This window comes from Nomascus leucogenys, chromosome 4 (assembly GCF_006542625.1).
Source record: "Nomascus leucogenys isolate Asia chromosome 4, Asia_NLE_v1, whole genome shotgun sequence".
NCBI classification, from domain to species: Eukaryota; Metazoa; Chordata; class Mammalia; order Primates; family Hylobatidae; genus Nomascus; species Nomascus leucogenys.
The window spans coordinates 127,213,246-127,229,599 of NC_044384.1; the positions used below are offsets into that span (position 1 = coordinate 127,213,246).

The 16,354-nt window shown below is 42.3% G+C and overlaps 2 protein-coding genes across 7 annotated transcripts in view; both read left to right on the forward strand.

Moving 5' to 3' along the window:
- The window catches only part of THRB (thyroid hormone receptor beta), a 386,080-nt gene extending 370,093 nt beyond the window's left edge, over positions 1 to 15,987 (forward strand). For 5 of the 6 annotated variants that reach the window (XM_030812255.1, XM_003256767.3, XM_003256766.3 and 2 more), the window contains 3 exons: positions 860 to 1,006; positions 6,530 to 6,788; positions 11,103 to 15,987. In XM_030812255.1, coding sequence (XP_030668115.1) covers positions 860 to 1,006; positions 6,530 to 6,788; positions 11,103 to 11,344 — 648 coding nt within the window. In that variant the 3' untranslated portion in view covers positions 11,345 to 15,987. The remainder of the gene's footprint in view (positions 1 to 859; positions 1,007 to 6,529; positions 6,789 to 11,102) is intronic. The other variant, XM_012499260.2, reaches the window with a different exon arrangement.
- LOC115834814 lies at positions 13,369 to 15,987 on the forward strand. The gene has a single exon (XM_030812257.1). It carries the CDS (start codon positions 14,186 to 14,188, stop codon positions 14,741 to 14,743), a length of 558 nt encoding a protein of 185 aa, XP_030668117.1. The 5' UTR covers positions 13,369 to 14,185; the 3' UTR covers positions 14,744 to 15,987.
- Positions 15,988 to 16,354: the final 367 nt, after the last annotated feature.

Consider the following 16,354-nt stretch of genomic DNA (forward strand, 5'->3'; position numbering starts at 1 on the left):
CATCAGGGAGGTCACTGAATGAGAAACTTAGGAGTTAGATGGCTACTGTGGACATTGGGAAGCACGTAAGTCACCTGGAGGTCTTGCTAAAATGCTGATTCTGTACCACCTGGTCTGGGGAGGGGCCTGAGAAGTCCCCTGGTGACACCTAGGCTGCTGCACTACGCTTTGAGCAGCAAGGCCATGGATTGTTCTTGAGCAAGTAAACAGCAGAGAACTGCCCTAGGGACATTAAATCCTAGTAAATTCACCACTCTGCCCTAAGGTTTGCCAAGTTTCCTGTAGACAGCCTAGCAATCTTCCCCCTCAACCCTCAGCTGAGACCACCTCAAACTGGAATCTATAGGGCAGAGGGGAGCTTCAAGCCCCAGCTGGGTCGGAAGCAAGAATCCACAGGGCGCTGTTTGCTAGGGCCCACCCATCGCTCTGCTCTATCACTGCCCATGGTGTGCCCGCCTCCCACACACAGACACATACCAGCATGTGCAGTGCTCTGAAAATGCCATCCCAGAGCCCCTGGAATTTATGTCACCTTACCTAAGTATACACCCTTTGTGCATTCAGAAGCAGGACCCAAATTCCTGTCCTTTCTCTTATCTCTCTCTCTCTCTCTCTCTTTCTGCAGCAACAGTCCTGTAAACATTGTCACTGAGGGCCTATTAAAGCAATGGCCAAAACATATATCTTTACTCAAAGAAATAAGTGATGCGTAAACTGTACAGTTTGTTAATAAATGATGTGAAAACTGAAAACTGTACAGGATGTCAGTTCAGGAAAGATTTTCTGCCACATAAGAACTATGATAAATAAAGCTCCCTTCAACTTCTTCATTTAAATATTTCTTTTTTCCCCTCCTTAGCCAGAAGACATTGGACAAGCACCAATAGTCAATGCCCCAGAAGGTGGAAAGGTTGACTTGGAAGCCTTCAGCCATTTTACAAAAATCATCACACCAGCAATTACCAGAGTGGTGGATTTTGCCAAAAAGTTGCCTATGTTTTGTGAGGTGAGGATGTTGTTTTTCCTTCTGCATTATTCTTAATTATAGTTTCACCTGTTTCCAGGAATACTGGGTATTATTTACAATTTAATGTTAATTAGTAGGGACTTAATCATATGAAAGCAACGTCAGTACAAAATGAAAATGCATTCTATTTCACTTGAATTTCCCACTTTCTGTATTTAGTCATCATTCATTAGCTTGTCCATGTAAGGCCTATCAAGATCCTATTCATCCCCCTGATTCCAGGCATTGAGAAATAATGACAGCAATAGATTCCATTTATTCAGCGCCTATGCTGTCCTAGTTACCACACTCAGGTACTCGCGTTTGCCCACATTCAATCTAATCCTTCTAAGCGATTCACAGGGTTGCTTGTATCAACCCCATTTTCAGATGGGGACAATCAAGATCAAAGAGATCAAGTTATCCAAATGTGACATCATGCTTGGAACCTAGGTCTGTATTCTTCCCAGTGCATATCCCAGTGAGATGACTGTGTGGTCATTTCTTAATCCTCAAGAATAAGTTAAATGCCCCTCACAGAACCAGGCTCTTAATATCCCCTCAAATCTTTCCTCTTTTCCTATAAGCTCACTCTTGCTTGTCCCATCTTCAGGGCACCCTGTAGAGCTGTCCCACCAGAGTTATTCGACTTTCCCTTTGGATCACTTGAACTTTATCAGGCCTGCCCTGTGGTGGCAGATGCCACAGTCTCTACAGTCAGCTACATGGGCAAGAATCCTAAACAAGTTATCCAATATCTTCAAACTTCACTTATCTTTAAAATGGGGATTACAATAGTGTCTACCTCTTAGAGCTGTTGAAAGGTTTTTTAATTGGGATAATGTATTTGTAAAGTGATTAAACAGTGCCTGGGTTATAATAAGTATTCCATAGTTTAGCTGCTAATACTGCTTCTATTTTATCTGTTACATTTCCATCCTGCCTCTAACCTTCCTCTTTTTTAATCAAATGGGGTATGTTTTCTGGAGAACTTTAAAAAAAATTTCATAAGATGCTTGTCTATTGCTCTGTATACCTTCAAGGGGACCCAGAAAGACACCAAATAGAGAGGGTCACGGACAGCTGTGAGCCTCTTAGGTAAGCAGGCTGAGTGATAAGTGATCCTGGTCTCACCTAAAAAGAAGCTAAGTTTCCTCACCTGGAATGACTCCTGCTGCCTTGGCTTCCAGCTCTCGTGTCTTTGAGTTTGCAATAATGGGAGCCCAGCTGGAATCAGAGGGACACAGAGCCCTCAGACATTATGGGGACACTTCTCATTGCCAATTTCTGAGCCTCCACAGAAGCCATACCCAGAAGGACAGGAAAGTGGGCTTCGGGAAACAGCTATCTTGCCCCTAGACCTAGCTGAGAGAGCACGTTTGCCTCCTTCTTAGCCCCAGCTTCACTGTGGTGGGGGCCAGGTGTCTTACAACAGAATACCATAGACTGAGTGGCTTAAAAACAATAGAAATTTATGTCTTACAGTTCTGGAGGCTGGGATGTTCAAGATCAAGGTACCAGCAGATTCATTGTCTGGTGAGGGCCTGCCTGCTTCCTGATTCATAGACAGCTGTCTTCTCATTGTGTCCCCCTCATGATGGACAGGACAAGGGAGCTCTTTGGGATCTCTTTTACAAGGGCACAAATCCCATTCATGAAGGCCCCACTCTCATGACCTCATCACCTCCCAAAGGCCCCGCTTTCAATACCATCACACTGGGGATTAGGTTGCAACATATGGATTTTGAAGGGATACAGACATTCAGTCTATAGCACCAGGGTACCCGATATGCTAGTACCCACAGCCTTGCAGTAGCAATGACTCATACCCGACCCCTAAAGAAGTTGGTAGGTACTGAGGAAGGAACTTTGACTTATATCTCTGTGTTGGCCATGGAGCTTCCCATGCCTTTGACACCTTTTTTAAAAGTAGACATCTATTAACATTTTAGAGGATATTACAAAAATTATACATATTCATTGAAGATTTATACAACATAATAAAGGTAATGATTTATGGTAACACTACCACAAGATTTTGGCACCTATTTTAGTCTTTTTTCAAATATTTGTGTGTGTACACACACACATATACACATACATACATATACTTGAAGTATAAAATATATTTAATATAATGCATACCACAATGTACTATGTATGAGATTATTTTTAACTTTTTATTAAAGAATGTGTATATGTCATAAGAGTGGAGCTCAATAAATTTTTACAAACTGAACCCACCCACATGATCGGCCCCAAAAGAAACAGATCGTTACCAGCACCTGTCACTGTACCAACTTTTTACCTTCAATGGGAGGACACAGCGTTTACATATCTTTTCACAAAATGATTTTCAATGACCACATAGTATTCCAAAGAATACATCTATCATAAATTATGTTATCTGTTTTTACTGGATCTATAGTTCATTTCCAATTTGTCACTAATAAAAATATGCTCCTGTGAATGTTCTGGCAACTATATCCTGCCCGCATCACTGACTATGTCTGAAGGGTAAAGCCTGGACATGGAATTTAAGGACCGAGATATACAGGCTTTTGATATGTGTTGCCAAATTGCCCTTGAGGAAGTATGTGCACTCTCACATCTGCACCGACGGGCTTGTTTCCCCTCACTCTTGCCAGTTCTGGCTGTCATCGTTCTCTTTTGTTTGTGGGGATGGTTTTGTTTTCCTGGACCTCTCTTGGTCGTCTCTCTGGCTGTGTCCCTTTGCCCCCAGTTCTTGGGTCTGAGGAGGAACTCTACTGACTCTGTCACCCCTACAACTCCAGCCAGCCTGCCAGTCATATGGTGCCCTTTGAGTGCCACCCCGCCCCCCCGAGATGGTTTTTTTTCAATGTAAAGCTCATGTAAACCACTGAAGAGATATTTCAGTTGAAGGAAGAAACAGAAGCAGCAGCCATCTCCGCCACCAGGAGCAAACACACTGCGCACTTTCATCCACAGCAAGGGCGAGGGGTCAACAGGGAACTTTTCAAGCATGGGTTGTAGCAAGCTTATCTATCCAAGTTTCCCTAAAAGTCCAAGCCTGTTTCATTTTTGATTCCATCTCTCCTTCTACCCTGATATCGTGTGGTCTGCCAATTACAAAAGACGATGGCGGCGGGATGGTGGGAGCATCTTTACAGCAAAGCACCTTTGCATGTACTTTCTGTCTTTGAGGCCTCTTGATGACCTTTAGCCTTTTATATTCTTTGAAAACCAAAAGAGGTGAATTAACTATATAGGTTCGTTAGCTACCCATGGAGTGGGCTGGAGATCTCAGTTGGTCTTGAGAGCCAGGGGTCTCTTGCCAGAGGCAGTTTATCACATCTGCTATTCAAACTGTATTCATGATAACTGTTCTTCTAAGATCCATGCCAACCCACCAAACAAGACTGGCATGACACCAGGGGCTTCACAAGATCTAAAATCATCGCTGGCAGAGCTGCCAAAACAACATGCAAAACCACTCCTAGAGTGCCGGGCCCTGTCGTCTTTGCCAGTCAACCTGAGTGATGCTCTCCTAAGGAAGAAGGAAGAACCTGTGGGAGTATCCCTGCATCTCTGCCTGTCAGGCCCTTGTTGAGTGTTCTCACAACGAAAGCATTTTGGCAGGTGTCTAAGAGATTATTTGCCCATGTGTTGAAACAAATATCACCAGGATCCTACAAATCCCTCTTAAAGGAAAAGGCATCTGGCCCAGTTTTAAACCATTGGTGATCCTTTGCAAATACTTATTCAGCTTTTATTTAAATTTGAACTCATCGTCAACAGTTGGTATTTAAACTAGAAATTTGGAAAAGAAAATTTCTACTTCATCTATAATCAAGAATTGGTTTCAAAAGTGGGGACTGCCCCAGTTTGCATACTTTGTGACACATTTTAAAAATAAATGGTTTAATCTGATTAGTAACTTCTTGTTGCTGTTCTATGCTAGTAGTTCTCAAGAGTGGGATCTGTGAACCAGCAACATAAGCATTACCTGAGAACTTGGGTGAAATGCAGAAACTCAGGGGTTGGGGCCAGCAATCTGTATTTAACAATCAGAACCTAGACAAAAGCAAATCACAGTGCTTTTTAAAAAATGAGTGGAAGGAGAGAATTCATATGTATGGACTCCAGAATCAAATATGCAGTGACTTTTATTCTGAAGAAAAAGCCAAGCAGTTTGAAATTAAATGGTAAAGTGACTAGGCTGAGCTAGTAAAAAACATAAAATGCCCAGTATTTTAGATGTAATTCAGTTGTATTACTTTTATATAATAACCTAAATTGGACTGGTCGAGTATTGCCAAGAGCATTTCCCAAAAGGAATCTGTAACTGCTCTAATGAAGAGACAGATATTAGGTGTAACTCACATATTTGTTGTTTATGGAAACTTAGTCATATCCATGGTAAAAAAAAAAAAAAAAGTTATGTTTCCTTCTTCTCTTGGCATTGGATTCTGACAGATCCAGTTTCAAATCCTAGCCTCACCCATGAAACATTCATTTGACCACCCCCGCCCCCACCCAGCTTGTTACCCTCTCAGTCCCTGGATTTCCACATCTGTAAGTAATATGGAATTAGAATATTTACTTCATTGTACTGCTGTGAAGATTAAATGAGGTGATGCATGGAAATCTGGGCATGATGCCCAATTCATCAAACACACCCATTTACTAATAGCCTTCCAAACTACTTTGATAATGGCATTCAATTAAATAGTCTCCCCTTCCAGAAAATAAAATTCTTATTTTGCCTATAAGCAAAAGTATTTTTTATTATTAATGTTGCCACATTCTCACAAATCTTAATTAACAGGGTAACCAAATGAGCTTAAAAGGAGATTGCAACACTGGCAGAAAGACCCAGTGTGTTGAGTAATCCTGTGTCTAAGGTGCTGAGAAGAACACAACCTTGGGAGTCAGGAGGTCTGAATTCTGCTCTCCCCTCTGCCTTTAAGTCCCTGGGTGACTTTAGATGAAGCTTCTATCTCTGGGCCTCATGGGCAACATGTATCTCTGCCAACAACCCTCTAGTTTTGTGCCAAGAGGCTCCAAGAGCAAACGTGCTTCAAAAACTAAAAGGAAGCCCAGTTGCCAGCTAAACAGTAGGGTAAGCTGTTACCTATTCAAGCTACAAGACAAAAAAACAAACAAACAAAAATGGAGAGTTTAACATAAACCCTGCTCTCAAGCAGTTATCAGTTGAAGTTATAATACAAACCCCCAAACTGAGGGGTTATAAGCACAGTTTCACACACGACTGTAATAGCAGTTGGAGAACTGTATCTGTCATAAAAGCAATGCAAACTTCTGAGGTTAAAGTTGGTGAAGATTACAGCCAACTTTCAGTATGAAAAATGGTTGTTGAAAGTCTGCAGCCAAGTAGGGAAGGGAAAACCATGAGCTCAAAAAATGCAGGACAAATGCTAATCACAGAAGGTTATTCCCATTGCTTTTGAGATACTGTATGTTGTTCCTGACTGGCATTTTTCCATTTGTTCTTTGCTGACATAAGCTGGTTCTTTTCAGCTGCCATGTGAAGACCAGATCATCCTCCTCAAAGGCTGCTGCATGGAGATCATGTCCCTTCGTGCTGCTGTGCGCTATGACCCAGAAAGTGAGACTTTAACCTTGAATGGGGAAATGGCAGTGACACGGGGCCAGCTGAAAAATGGGGGTCTTGGGGTGGTGTCAGACGCCATCTTTGACCTGGGCATGTCTCTGTCTTCTTTCAACCTGGATGACACTGAAGTAGCCCTCCTTCAGGCCGTCCTGCTGATGTCTTCAGGTGAGTATGCCTAGACTCGTTAGTGGGCATCCAAAGAGCTTTTGCTTGTCTGGCGCTAATTCCAATCACTTGAGTTTTCAGTCACCCTTTAGCTTCAGAAACATAGCTCACTCTTCTTCGTAAGAAATTGCACGTTTGCCAGTGGACTGGGAACTTAAAGGGGGGTGTCAGATGTCTGATGCTTTTTGCAGTGTCCCAGGATAGAAAGAAGCCAAAGGAGCCATCTTAAAAACTCTACAAAGTGATCCATATTTGATGGATACTGTGCAGCCCTCTTCGTAGTCTTTGGCCAAACCTGCCTCCTTCTGGTTTGGGGTATGCCAGATACGGATGTGAGTGACCACACGATTGTGTGTTAAGTTGTGTGTGTGGAAACCATGGATGCAAGCTAGAATTTGTTCATGGCTTAGCTACAACTGAAGTTTCAGTTATCTGTTGCTAAATAGCACACCGACCCAAAACTTAGTGGCTTAAACATCCAAGATGGCTGGAGTTCAGCTGGGACATCAAACACTGGTTCAGGCCTCCCTCTATGTGGCCTTTCCTCCAGCAGGGTAGACTTCTTACTTGGCTGTTGATTTCCAAGAGAAAGAGTCCCAAGCACACGAAAACAGAAGTTGCAGATCCCATGAGGCCCAGTCTCAAATCACACAGGATCACTTCATCCACATTGGATTGGCCCAAACAAGTCTGAGTGCCAGCCAGGACTCAACAGGCCCCTGTAGATGGGAGGATAGCACAGAATGGGCAGCCGTCTGTAAGCCACAACACATCAAACCCTTTCAGGGAAGATAGTTTTAAATAGAAGTGGTTTCAGAGTCCTCTGCATTTTCAGGGCACCCAAGCGTAGCTGTGCTTTGGCACTTGTCACTCTGCACTGTAACCACCTGCTTCACTTGTCCACATAAGTCCCTGTGGGCTTTTTTTTTTTTTTGAGGACATAGATGTGTCTAATTGTACATCTGGCACCTAGGCCAGTGAGTGTTCAGTAGAATTCAAGAAATGCTTATTGGATAAATGGCTGAATATGCGGGTAAAGTATCAGTCACAAGTATAGCAAGAATTCTTTGTAGAGTTGCTGCTTCATGGTTAACTCAGTAGGATTTTTTTTTTTAACCTGAGACAGGGTCTTGCTCTGTTGCCCAGGCTGGAGTGCAGTGGTGTAAACGTAGCTCATTGCAAGCTTGACCTGCTGGGCTCAAGAGATTCTCCTGCCTCAGCCTCTCCAAGCACACACCACCACCCCTGGCTAATTTTTTATTGTTTTGTAGAGAGAAACAGGTCTCACTATGTTGCCCAGGCTGGTCTTGAACTCCTGGGCTCAAGTGATCTTCTCACCTCAGCCTCCCAAAGTGCTGGGATTATAGGCATGAGCTACCATGCCTGGCCTAGAATTCTTTTTTTAAAGCTGGTCTAGAAATGTACTTACTATAGGAAATTTAGATATGGCAGACTTTTAAAAAAGAAATAATTCTTTTTATTATGGAAAATTTCAAGGGTAAGTAGATAGAATAGCATCATGAACTCCTGTGTACACTGTGGCACACAGAGTCCAAACCAGCCTCCCACACTCCCCACCTCCTAGTGTTCACACCCTGGATAATCTCCTGTCCTTCAGTGTGTGCAGGACCCGTACCTTGCTTCTAACCAAGAGAATATGGCAAATTTGATGTCACCCCCTTGTGATTACATTACATAATCTAAGATTCCCTCTTGCTGGCAGACTTGCTCTACGGACTCTCCGTGCCAGCTTCATGAGGTAAACCGCCATATGGGGAAAGTTTGCATGACAGGAGCTATAGATGACCTCTAGGGCTGAAGGTGGTCTCCAGTGACAGCCAGCAAGAAATGGGGCCCACAGTCGTTCAGGAGAATTATTCTCAAAGAAATAAAATTTATAGCTTATCCAAGGACTCCTTGTGTGACTTTGGGTGACCCCTAGCTTCTCTGGGCTTCAGTGACCTTTAAAATGAAGAAATTAAGCTACATACACGGGAATTATATTTCTGGAGGGACTCATGGTAATTTTTTTAGCTGAGATTTTAGAGGTACAAAGACAGTTTTAAATAATGTTGAATCACACCATGAGAAAGCTATTTCTTCGATAGTTTTCTTCCTGGTTATATCTCCTTCCAAATAAGGCAAGGAGAGAGATTTGGTGTGGTGCTAGTCTGCCTTTAACACCTCTCTTGACACTTAACATTCCTTTTTAACAAAGAGAGAGTGGATGTCAGGAGCAATGTTCAACCAGAACCTTCAGCTCCAAAGTAACAAAGGCTTTTGCCATGCATCCACTTTTGTGGTTATCTTCTTATTTATGTCAAAAGGATTTTTATTACTGAATAATAATATGTTTCCTCTGTAGTGGGTCAGTTTAACAGATTATTAAGCAAATTAAAAGGAGAAGTAGGTGAACGTGATGCCAAACACTATCAAACACCAAACTGAATGATTCTTCCCAGTTCTCTCATGTTGTGAGGCTGACAATGCCTGACAGCTACAGGACAGCTTAACTTTTCACAATCCGCCCTCCCTAGTGATGTGGAACCTCTTCATTAATACTGCCAGGACTAGAAAAATATTACAAGACATTGTGCATTTGGCAAATGATAGCTGCCTATCAGGGCCCCAAGTCTCCAATTCCTCTGCAGCCTGATGTTCTAAGCCCCATGTTTTGTGTGCCATTTCAGTTACACAATATCTTAGACTTTTTCTTCAAAGACTTTTCCAAGAGCCACTACTTCTAAGTTCCTTGGTCCCACAGTGCAAAGAGAAAAAATGAAAATGATCTGAAAGACATTTCTTTAAGAACTTTTGTCTTAAGGATTTAAAATGGTCTTCAGTCTTTAAAATGTTTCTCTCTTCATAAACCTGTTCAGTGTGATTCAAGCATCATCAAAATGTCAATTCGTACTCGCTATGTCATTTATGTGACCATCTCATCTTTATCTCTTTGATGCCACAAAACCCACATTATATTTTTCCCTTTGAAAGAATACATCCAAAGCAATAATATGTTGATCTTCTATTTGGGTCAAAAATTAAAGGATCCTGTGGAAAATTCTTGCACACTCAAAGAAAGAGAAGATAGGGAGACGAAGAGAGGGAGAACCAGCAAATCCGCAGAGCAGCTTCGTCAAATACGAAGGAAAACACAAGATAAAAACGCACCAATTGCCATTTGTGCTAAATAGGGGATTCCAAAAGCCCATATGGTTTGTTAGTTTGTTTAGACTCAGAAGGGTGAATTGAGACATTAGCCCTGATCCTTCCTTTCCAATGAAGCAGAACCCTGTTTAGATTCCTACTGATACAGACACCTCAATAATTGGACCTTTGAAGTGTGAATTCATTTGATCAGAGCCACAGAGAACAAACTGAAGAGAACTTAGCAGGGGCATGTTGGGCCTCCTGGAGCTATTTGAGGAATTCATCCAGGTTTATAGATTATTTTTGTCACCCAAGTGTCTGCAGCCCAACTATTCCCCAGTTGTCCAGCCTCCTTGTGTCACCCCGTTGTTTATCACTTTTGGAAACTGACTTGAGCCTTTCCCACATACTTTGGGAAGCCCAGTAGTCTGCGCAGGACTTGGGAAGATTTCCTGGGCTTTCCAGGGTCCCAGTGTCTTCTCACTCCACCTCCCACTGTAGCTGTTCTCTTCTCTGCATGGGGTGACTCTGGCACAGCTCCCCTCCCCTTTTCTTTTCATTTCAATTCCAAAATCATGACTAATGCAAGGCCGCTACTGGTAGCAATTTTACTAAAGGCATAAGGGAAGGGAAAGGCCGGTTCATTGCAGCCTGGAAGACAACACAAAATTAAACATGCTGTTTCTTGGTCCTCAAGGAAATGTCTTACTATTCCGCATTCCTCCTTTGGCCTCAGGCCTGCTGCAATGTCCCCAGTCCCTTCATATATCTCCCCCTTCTATGCATGTCCATGCTCATCCTCTCCTCTCTGCCAGGCAGCCAGTGAAAATTCAAAATTGTTCCCCTCATCTTGCAGAATATTTCAGCTATGTCAGCCTTCTCCTTCTGTACCCTAGGAGGGAGGCATCACCTTTCACACTCAAGAAGGTGATCTGTCTAAACAGAGATATTTATCTGAACAAAGTACTGCCTCTCTTCATATAAATGATGCCACTCCCCTGGTACCTGGTCCCTGGAGCACCAGAGTTCATGCTGCATCCATGCTCATGGCTAAGAGGGAAGACCCTAGATCTGCCCGCCCCCTACTAAAGGCCTGGAATTGGACAAAGCAAGCCTTCCCCCTTCCATCTCTTAATCAATGTCCATCTTCTCTCTTCCCCGCAGATCGCCCGGGGCTTGCCTGTGTTGAGAGAATAGAAAAGTACCAAGATAGTTTCCTGCTGGCCTTTGAACACTATATCAATTACCGAAAACACCACGTGACACACTTTTGGCCAAAACTCCTGATGAAGGTAACAGACCTGAGGATGATAGGAGCCTGCCATGCCAGCCGCTTCCTGCACATGAAGGTGGAATGCCCCACGGAACTCTTCCCCCCTTTGTTCTTGGAAGTGTTCGAGGATTAGACTGACTGGATTCATTCTCATAATTCCTACAGCACTACTGGGTGTCATTTCATTCCATTGCCTAGCTCTTTTTTGTTTCTTTGTGTTGGGAGGGATTATTTGGGAGGGAAAAGGGAAGTAGTCCTTGGCATAGACATGGATGAAATTGCCCCTTGAATGCGGGTACTTTAAACTATTGCATTTCGTTCTCCGGTCCTGTGATGTGAATGCTCTGAAAGTTTTATGGTTGTGGAGGTGGGGTGGGGGACAATCATTAACTCACCAGCACCAAGCATCACCAGCTCCCACCCATCCCTGGTCCAAGACTTGAGTCAGCAAAATGGCGCTGCAGGACACTAAAGAAGCCTTAAAACCAAGATAATACGACCACCTCCACCCAATCCTGATATTCGCAGGGCTGAAGTTAGCAGAGCACAGACCACCTTTAGTTAGATGTGGCTTTCAGCCTTTTAGGGAAAAACTCAAACAAATTTTCATCTATTCAAGAGCATGCTGTTTCCAGCACTCTTTATGGTCTCCTAGGAGCGTAACTTGGAATGTACAGGAATATTTGTGTCCTAAAAAAATCAGCTGCCCTTCCAATATCATTTTTATAACCTTATGATTTAATTCAAGTTATACAAGGGTGTGACTCAAGGATGTGCAGGTATTGACTGGTTGAGGCCAACAAGGAAAATAATTTTTTTCAGTGAACCCAGAGAAATGAGAAATCTTCACCAATGTCAGCGACTCCATGGTTTCCAAAAATTCACATAGTATTACCTCACAGTAGGAAGGCTTCTTTCCCATTTAGGCTCAGAGAACACTTTTACAGAAATCAAACCTATTTACAGGGTGGCACCCCTTTTCTGTGGCATCTGATCTGTCATCTCCCAAGCTCCTGAAGTTCTTTATCCAGGTTGTATCTTTGCTGAGCTGACAACAGATTTCTCTATGGATCAAATATTCTAATCAAGGAAAGATACGGTGAAATTTCGGTCTTCTGGAGAAATTCTGAGGTGAGATTAGTGCAGCTACATTCTGAGTTGAAGGCAATGCAGTGTTCTGAGGGCCCCCCTTTGTGTCCTGATGGCTGAAGGATGCTTCCTTCTGGTTAGATCCTCAAGCTCCTTGCCTCATTGACAAATGTCTCCTAGTCCCCTTTTCCCCTCTGACTCTGAGGAACTAAATAGCTTGACTATCTCTAAACAGAGACTGGCCCTGCCACTGACCCTCCTGTCCCTCTTATAGCACACCCTGACAGATACTCAATAGAAAACACCTGCAGACCACGTGCACACTTACCTTTGCTGCCCAACCTGCCTCCCCAATGGCCCATGCTAGAATAGCTTGTGCCCAGAAAAGAAACGGTGACACTTCATCTCTTCAGTGTCAGAAAATGGGCACAGAATGTACCCATGCAATTGAATGTATCTCATTCTCCACTGGCATAGTAGATATAAACTATTCCTTTGCCTACCTTTTACTGCCTTATCCTGGAAATACTGGGGAAAATAAGCCATATCAGTGAGATTTACCTAAAAACAAAGGAAGGAAAGTCACTGTGAAAACCAAGTAGATGCATTTTATAAGTTTGGTGGAGCATAACTGGCCCAGAAGTCTGGGTGCCTGAGTTCTAGTTCATGCTCTATCAACTGGTAGATGTGTAATTCTAGGTCTTGGTTTTCTAACCTGATGAATAAGTCATGATCTCTAAAACCCTTCCTGCCCTTAATATTGTCTGAATTTCAACGGGAAAAAAAATCTGGTTCCTTTGATTTTTTTTAACACTTAAATTCCTAACTTTATTAGACAAGAAGTATGGCCCACTTAACAGTTAAGGAACGTAAATTTGGTATTGACTCGAAATAATAATTTGACACAATACTAGTCAACCATTTAGAGGCCTTGGAAAAAGAAGAGGAACAGCACTGAAAATTCCAAGTATGATTGGAAATCATCTGGGAGCGGGGAATTAAATATTCAATGCATGAAAGCAATTGTACTGGCTTCTGGGAAAAAGGAAACTAGAACATTGCTATGGAACTTGTTACCCAGAGAAAGGAAGTGAAAAGATTTACAATTATAAGCACGAAATTCATTGGCAGATTACCTGCTTTATCTACAGACAGATTGTTTTGGGATTTGGTTTTGTCTAGGCAGCCTCTGGCCAGGCTCCTTAAGTGCTTGCTCTGCTAATATTTCAGCTTCCTCTCTTGACTCCTTGAGGAACCAGCCGCTCTTTGGAACACAAACACTTAGCCACCTCTGCGCTCCAGGGTAACCCTGAGAAGCTCTGCTGTCTGGGGCAAGCTTTCTTTCCAAAGGGAATGAGAGGAAGGCAAGCAGGCAGGTCCTGCAGCATCAGGCCTTCTGGGAAAAGTTTCCTCATTTTGTTTGACAGGGTCCTCAGTACATCAGAAACCCAGATTTGAATATAAGTTCAGAGCCTGATCTCAAGCTAAATCAGAATGCTTTGGGGACTAACCATGATCAAGAATTGGCCAAATAGTATGGCATATTAACAGCCATCCAGCCAGCCGCAAGTAAAGGAACGTTTGATCCTTGGCACCTTAAATGATTGCCTTCAATAGGCAAACTGCTGGTCTGGAAATCTCGTTGAAGGCTGAATACTTCACGTGGAGTAGGACAAGCCTTATCCCACTTCAGGTTGAAAGGAAAGGCCATAGGACTCAAAAGATAATGACTCTGAAACTAAACTCCTTCCTTCTCAAGCTGACAGAGGTACTTAGTGCATCTCAAGACTCCATCTCATAAAACTCATTTGTGAGGGATTTGCTCTAGATTTTTCTAAACATTTTTTCATCTATTGTCCAGACTTGCAAATCCAGTGTGGACCTGATGGAGACACCCTTCACACCTGCGCTCCCACCCCCTCGGCAGGGAGACGTCTCAGTAGAGGAGAACACACCCATTATGCTGGGATTTGTATTTATAAATCACTTCCCTTTTAGGGATGAGCGGTGTGGGGCGTGTGTGCGTGTGAGTGTGTGCGCGTGCGTGTGTGACCCTCAAGTGTACTTTGCTCTTCAATTTAGATGTGCAGTATTTCCAGAAACAATGAAAAAAGTAAGATGTTTTCTTCTTTATGATTCTGCTCAAAACACCACGTGCCGCCTCAGAGCTTTTTCTAGAGCCTCGGTCCTCAATGACGCGCTTGACCTGTTGATGCCTCAGCCCTGCGAAGTCCCTCACCTGTGCCCCGGGCGACAGCTCTTCAGTGTGCAGTGTGGGCCTGGGGTGGACTGCCAGGCCTTCGCTCTGTGCCAGCAACACCGTTCTTGTTGCTCCTCCATGAACAGGGGGTACAAGCCCTGGCCCCTCCTTGACACTAAGCCCCCCACAGACTCAGCCTCAGAGGAACCGCTGAGCACCCTTGAAGCATGTCATTGTCGGTGATACCTTTTTATTCTATGGAACTCTAACCTATTCGTGTCATATTGACCTTTTGCTGCATGAGTCATAAATTATGAAATCAGTCTTACGGTTTTTGAAATGTAGCCAGCATTTGTAAGGCTAAACCTTTTTCATGAACTGAATTTAAGTGAATAACCAAGCCACAGTTCCTCTTCAAATGGAGAGTGATGATCGACATTTGAATCTCTTTGCCCTTTCCAACGGCTATGGCATCAGGTTCTAAAATAAGCTCGTAATTTTTCCTGTTATTTTAATAATATGGAAATATTAGCATAGTGTTTCTTTTGATAGTGATAGACTATAATCCATATTTAAATTTTATAGAGAAGAAATTTTATTGTACTGTGATGTAGATATTTATTATCCAGGTAAGGATTTGCCCGGTGTGTATTTTTTACAATTGAGACATTTTACTTTAATCTTTAAAAAAAAAATGCATTAAAAACACACTCAAAAAAAGAAAAAAAAAAAAACCAGACTGGGGGAAAAAAGGTTTGGCCTTATCACAGAATTTTTACTGTGCTGTATAAATGTTTGCAAATGCGAAAAGTGTGCATTTATAGTGTGTTTCCACATTAATTAATGCCGCCTTCAAGAGCAATATTGTGCAGGTAAAACGCTGTTTGTGGCTTTCTGTTGCACAGTTAAAGCTGACCCACCCTATGCACAAGACAATCAAATATAAATCTGTCCTCCTTGGGATGCAGATAATACTCATGTAAATTATGGAGCACAATGTAAGACAAAAGGAGACACTTTACATATGTATTGTTGGTACAGAAGTTGTCAGGGCATGAATGAGCTGATGTGACATTATGCCACTTCTTTCTTTTGGTTCTCCCTTATTAACTTGGCATTTTTAATTTGACCATATAGCCAAATTAGTTCTCCACGCTTTCCTCATAGAAAATCTTTTTTTTTCCCCGTAATGTTTTCATGCCCTGAGAATCAGAAAAATACTACAGAATAGAAAAAGATTTACAGTCATTGGAAGATTTGTGTTTTGCAAACAGTGTTAAGTGATATTGCTAGATGGTGATATTTTTTTCAGCCTAAAACTCTGTTGAAATCTGTGATCAAAATGTTTTAAACTATCCAAAAAAATTTGTATATTTGGGAAAAATGGATTTTTACATAGCTTTTGTATGCAGATATAAAACTGTAATTATGAATATAGTGGGCGTAGATAAACTCATAAGCTTAAATTCTAAAAAAGAAAAAGCTTATAACAGATATACTTTCCTGTCTCTTTCTTTAAATATTATTATTTTCTACATAGGCAAAGAGTTGCCTGCTCTTCTCACTTCAGCTGCTGCCAAAAGACGGAACCAAGGATGTAAGGACATTTATTTCATAAATAAACATCTACTAGAATAAGCAAATTTACTTGAGAAGAAAGTATGGAGGGAGAGAAGAAACTAAGTAAAATGCTGATTGGGGGGTTAGCTCTTTGGAAGGGGCCACAAAGATGAAGGGAGGAGAGAGGTAAAGTTTTGCAGCTGAAGGACAACATTCATCTTCTCATCTCAAATTATTCAGGAATATTACTAATGGAATTATATTAACATCAGCTGCCAACATATATCTCAATCT